The sequence below is a fragment of the Lactuca virosa genome, chromosome 8 (assembly GCF_052849685.1).
Source record: "Lactuca virosa cultivar CGN04683 chromosome 8, Lactuca_virosa_CGN04683_v6, whole genome shotgun sequence".
NCBI classification, from domain to species: domain Eukaryota; kingdom Viridiplantae; phylum Streptophyta; class Magnoliopsida; order Asterales; family Asteraceae; genus Lactuca; species Lactuca virosa.
The window spans coordinates 372,134,347-372,140,114 of NC_136433.1; the positions used below are offsets into that span (position 1 = coordinate 372,134,347).

The window sequence follows — 5,768 nt, forward strand, 5'->3', positions numbered from 1 at the left end:
AGAATGGAAAATGGACAGTATGTGTGGATTATATGGATCTCAACAAGACTTGTCCCAAGGATCATGTCCCTCTACCACACATAGACTCCATGATAGACGCCACAACTGGTTATGAGTTACTAATATTCATGGATGCATCAGCAGGATTCCAACAAATCCAAATGGAAGCATCTGACCAAGAGGATACAACATTCATAACCCCAGCAGGTGCAACATCTTAGAGGCTATTCAAGAAGATGTTTAAAGAGAAACTAGGGGACAACATGGAAGTCTACATTGCTGACATGGTGATCAAGTCGACGAAAGTTGAAGACCATCTCAAGGACCTTGAAGAAGCCTTTAACATATTGGACCAGTATAACATGAAGTTGAATCCATCCAAGTTTCACTTTGGAATGATATCAGGTAAGTTCCTTGGGTACATGGTGACCAAAAGAGGAATTGAAGCAAGTACTGAGAAAATCAAAGCAATCATTAATCTAAGATCGCCATCCTCAATAAAGGATATTCAAAGACTAATAGGAAGAGTAGCAGCCTTAAATGGATTCATCTCAAGATCCTCAACAATATGCAAACCTTTCGACGACATCCTGAAGACAAATAAAAGTTTCGAGTGGACTAAGGAGCACGAAGATGCTTTCCGAGAACTTAAAAGTTACCTAATTTTAGCACCCCTATTGGTAAAACCATTAGATGGGGAACCACTTCTTATCTACCTTTTAAAAACCAGAAATGTCAGCAAGGATGGAAAAGTGGTCCCTGAAGCTAAGCACATACGATATCAAGTATGAGCCAAGATCCGCAATAAAATACCAAGCACTGGCGGACTTTCTGGCTGACTTCAGTAATGATCTACTAGCTGAAGTACAGATAGAAACTAAATGATTTCTAGAAGAAGAGAACACAGGGATATGGGCACCATTCATAGATGGAGCATCAAACCAAAGAGGAACTAGACTAGGGATCATAATAAAGTCGCCATAGGGGACATCCTACCCTAGTCATTCAATTGTGAGTTCGATGCAACCAATAACAAAGTTGAATACGAGACACTAATCATGGGACTACAGCTAGCCAAGGATCTTCAGGTATATGTCAACTCCTTATTAATAACTAACCATTTTAATGGATCCTATGCAGTAAAAGGAGAAAGAGTAGCACTATACCTCCAGATCCTAAAAAATATAGCCTCTAAATTTGAAGCATTCAACCTAAACCATGTTCTCAGAGAAGACAATGTTGAAGCGGATGCCTTAGCTAATCTAGGATCTTCTCTTAGGATCCCACCAGAAACTAGGATCCCGATAATCCATGTGATGATCCTAGAAATCGAGGATCCTGCCAAAAGACTGAAGGATCCCGAAAATGACGACATAACAACCAGCATCGCTACAATCGAAGATCCTGGTCCTCAAATTCCTCACCAGGATCTTGTGGTTGAGGAAGGATCCTTGACTCACCCCATTGTGGAATATGTCCCAAATGGTATCATGCCGAAGGAAGAAAAAAGTGAAATGTCATTCAAAATGAGGGTCTCACGTTTTATGATGATCCAAGGTAAGCTATACGGGAAATTCATGGCAGGTCCATACCTTAGATGCCTAGAAGATCACGAGGCTGCGGAAGTCCTAAAAGAAATACATGAAGGAGATTGTGGTAACCACACTGGGGGCAGATCCTTGTGCTCCAAGGTGTTGAGGACGGGATACTACTGGCCAACCATGAAGAAAGATTCCTTCTTGTACGCTCAAAGATGTGATGCTTGTCAAAGAGATAACAATATCCTACACCGACCAGTGGAAGCTTTACATCCTTTCATTTCCCCTTGGCCATTCATGAAGTGGGGGATGGATATAGTAGGAAAATTACCTAAGGCACAAGGAGGAAAAGTCTTCATGCTAGTAATGACAGAATATTTCTTGAAGTGGATCAAAGCTGAGGCTTTTGTTTAATTAAGAGATAAGGAGGTGGTGTCGTTTATCAAACTTAATATCCAGACCAGGTTCAGGACCCCTACCGAAATTATATTTGACAATGGATCCCAATTCATAAGCAAGAGAACTACGTGCTTTTGCACAAGTTGGGGAATCAAAACGATAATGTCCACCCCTGTTCACCCTCAAGCCAACGGTCAAGCAGAATCTAGCAACAAAATCATAGTCAACACCTTGAAGAAAATGCTAGATGAAAAGAAAGGAATATGGGAAGAAGAACTTCCTTTTGTCCTATGGGCAGATAGGACCACTTCTAAAGTAGCCACAGGCTAAACTCCATACTCATTAGTGTTCGGAGCAGAAGCGATGATCCCTACTGAAGTGTTGATCTCAACGGCAAGATATCTATCTCCGGATCAAGAGAACAACAAAAGGATCCTAGCCCAAAATCTTGATACTATCGATGAACTCAGATATCTTGCCAAGATCCGCATCGCTGCCCATCAATAAAGGATCGCCAAAGCATAAAACAAGAATATCAAAGTCATAAGATTCCAGATAGGAGACTTGGTCTTAAGGAAAGCATTCCAAAATACCAAGGATCCTAGTGCAGGTAAATTGGCGCCTAAATGGGAAGGACCATATCTCATAGATGCTGAAGCAGGAAAGGGAGCGTATTGGCTAGCTACCCTCGATAGAAATGTCTTGTCAAGACCCTGGAATGCTATACATCTTAAAGCTTATTTCATTTAAGTGAGATTAGTCATTTTCCAACAAACTTAAGGTACACATACTCTTTACCTTTTAGCCTTTATTTTCAATATTTACTCTCCCAAAAACATTACTAACTTAAGCATCGGAGGGGCGTTAGCAAGACTAACGCCCAACCCAAGCTAATGTTTTCTGCGTGCAGGAATCCAAGGATCCTGATATACAAGGATCTTATCATTCAAGGATCCCAATGGCTACAACATTCTAAGATCTTCACGATTAAATTACGCAAATGCCATAGTAACTACGAATAGAGACTGATCATATCTCCAACGAATAAGGGTACTCAATCCTCTATAAGGTTTAAAGAGTTAATCACCTCTTTCATACGATTTAAGTTTTCTACACCTCGCTTGGATGCACGATATCTAACTATGGGATGTGAATAAGAGGATCATTTCATGCTGTAGTGACTTGGCAACCCTCTTATTTCTGAACATAAGTTAAGATCCTAAGGTTTGAATCTAAGGTTAATAACATTGACATGTTATCTCAAATTCGGATCTTTCCCAGAAAAAACATAAGGTTTATAACATTGGAATGTTATCTCAAGTTGGGATCTCCCCCAAAAAATTTCCTAAGGATTATAACATTGACATGTTATCATACGAATTGGGATTATCACATTGTAAAACAAGAGTTTTTCTCAGGTATTTTCCAAGTTGAAGTTATTTCCAATTGTTTCCTAAGGAGGGATCCTTACCAAGTTCACTAAGTTAAGGCCAATCAACGATCCTCCCTGATGAACTCTTAAAGCAAGGATCTTCCCATATCACACTAAAGGACTTCTCCGAAGTCTAAAGGTCACAAAGCCTAAGGATAGTCAGGTTCTATCTATCCTTTAAAGTTAATTTTTTCTTACATAATGATTAAGATCTTAACTATTTTAAGATCCCAAGTTGATCACTAACCGTTTCAGGGTATTCAGATCTTAAGAGTTCTTACTCTTTAGGATCCTATTATATAAGGATCCTCAAAAGATCTACAATCATAACAAGAATATATGTCAGCCATGCAGATAGAAATATAAAACAACCATAGCATTAAAAGGGCTGCACAACAACCCCGCAAAAACAAAGTTCTTAATTGTATTACATTTTCAAACGAAAAGCATTTAAAATATTTTTTTTATCTAAACAGGGCTAAACCGTGGATTGGTTGTCATCGCCTGGAACCTTCTCCCATTCATCCGCCTTCTACTGCTACCCTTCAGGATCCTGATTGGTACTAATAGGCTTACCAGTTAGTTTTGGTAAAGCTTCACGCCATCCTGCTATATTCCAGGATCCTGCATTCTCGAGATCCTCTACAAGCTGGATCTTTGCTTCCAAGACAACAACATCCACACTCTTACTTACTTCAGCAATCACGTCGTCCATCTCAGCCATATGTTCCTTTTCCTTTTCAGCCTTCTCCCTGGACAACTTCTCCACTCTCTGCTGGAGCTCCTTATTGACTCCCTCCTGTCCTTCAAAGAATGCTCTTTTTGTGCGAGTTTGGCTTTGAGATCCTTACTGGAGCGAGAGACATGATCACCAACCTAAGAGGAACCAAGGTAAATAGATAATAAAATTGAAAGAAAAAGAACACATGAATGCTGAAAAATTGGGAGAAGGAAGTCAACTTCTTTAACGCCTCCTCTGTCCCGACGATCTCAAGATCCCAAGCACCAAATGGTTTTCTCTTGCGAGACGTCGGGGACTTCACAGTGAGGTCGAGTTGAGTCTTCTTGGGTGTAAGTGAAGGAGGTATCTTTTCCTTCTTTAGAATGAGCAAACCACTAGACATGTCGTCTTCACGTTTAGACAAGACAAATCGGGCACTAGAGCGAGTTTTTTTAGATCCTACACGTTAAGAAGGATTCCCATAAGTCCTGGATCCTTATGAAAAAATAGATAAAAACATCGAGAATGATCCTTACCAGTGGTCATCAAAGTTGTGTTAAAAGAACTATCTTGAAGACTAGGAGACTTGAGTTTGAATGATCTGATGTCTGTAGGTAAAGGAAGAAAATGGCTCACCGTGTCTTCAGTATCCTCAGTAGCAGGAAAAGCTTCACCAAACTTGTAACCTGCATCAAAATGAACAAAATAGGAAACATACATCCTTGGATCCTCTAAATTAATAAATAAGATCCTACTCTTTTCAACCCACACTTTAGGCGAGAGATCCCCACCATCAATAGAATCTCGCCTCACAAAAAAGAACTTTTCCTTCCAAGCTCCATCGTTATGATTGGTTTTAAAGACAAGAGGAGATTTCTTGGTTTTAACCCTAAACAGAAAACGAGAACTCCCAAAAGTAGAAATATCATAAACGGAAGCTAACTCAATAAGACCAATGTCTAGATTGTGAGAATGATTCACTCGCTCAATCCATTGCAAAATCCTTCAAATAATGGGCATTTATTAGACAAGGAAAGCTTGGTGGCTTGAAAAAAATCAGAAATAATACCCAAAAAAGGATATTTGAAGCCCAGAGAAAAGAGATATTCAGGAAAGTCTACCCAAGAAGGAGAAACGAAATCAGGCTGAATAGAAGGATCAAAGAACCTTAAGATTGCATCGGAAGGAAAAGCTTCATTGGCCATAAGGGACTGCATGTCCTCATCATTGAAATAACAAACCTCATCATAGGCCAAAAGCCCGTGATCGACAAAGTCATTCTCTAGAGGAGCGGTAATGCTAGCGCAAGAATGGACTATCTATTTGACCATGATCGGAGAAAGGAAAAGTAAAAAAGGAAGAACAAGGGGAAGAAATTACCTAAGAAGGTAGCCGGAGACGTATTGGGAAAGGTAAAAGAGTTAAGAGGATTACCCTATTTAACGCAATGGCATAAGAGAGAGGGTACGATTTGACCGCGTGATGATTAACCTTGGGCAGATAAACCATATTCGATTAGGGTTAAAAATTGAAAATCATTTATCTCTTTCATTTATTATTTTTAAATTATACCTTTAATACAGAAAAATAACCCCGATATTTGACAGGTATAATTTAGGGGCAATTGTTAGGCATAGGATCCTTGACTCATATTCAGGATCCTAAAATACTTCTGAAG

General features: G+C 39.5%; 1 protein-coding gene across 1 annotated transcript; it reads left to right on the top strand.

The window, feature by feature from the left end:
- The first annotated feature begins 263 nt into the window (after nucleotides 1–263).
- LOC145131930 (uncharacterized) lies at nucleotides 264–1,952 on the top strand. Its single transcript, XM_079066575.1, has 2 exons — nucleotides 264–405; nucleotides 1,141–1,952. The coding sequence occupies exons 1-2, from the start codon at nucleotides 264–266 to the stop codon at nucleotides 1,950–1,952; spliced, it is 954 nt and encodes a 317-aa protein (XP_078922701.1).
- Nucleotides 1,953–5,768: the final 3,816 nt, after the last annotated feature.

Bases quoted from the DNA above. Each gene is read 5' to 3' on its own strand.
- LOC145131930 (XM_079066575.1), top strand. From the start codon at position 264: ATGGAAGTCTACATTGCTGACATGGTGATCAAGTCGACGAAAGTTGAA. The intron at 406-1,140 runs GTAAGTTCCTTG...GATCCTATGCAG, and splicing joins TCACTTTGGAATGATATCAG to TAAAAGGAGAAAGAGTAGCA.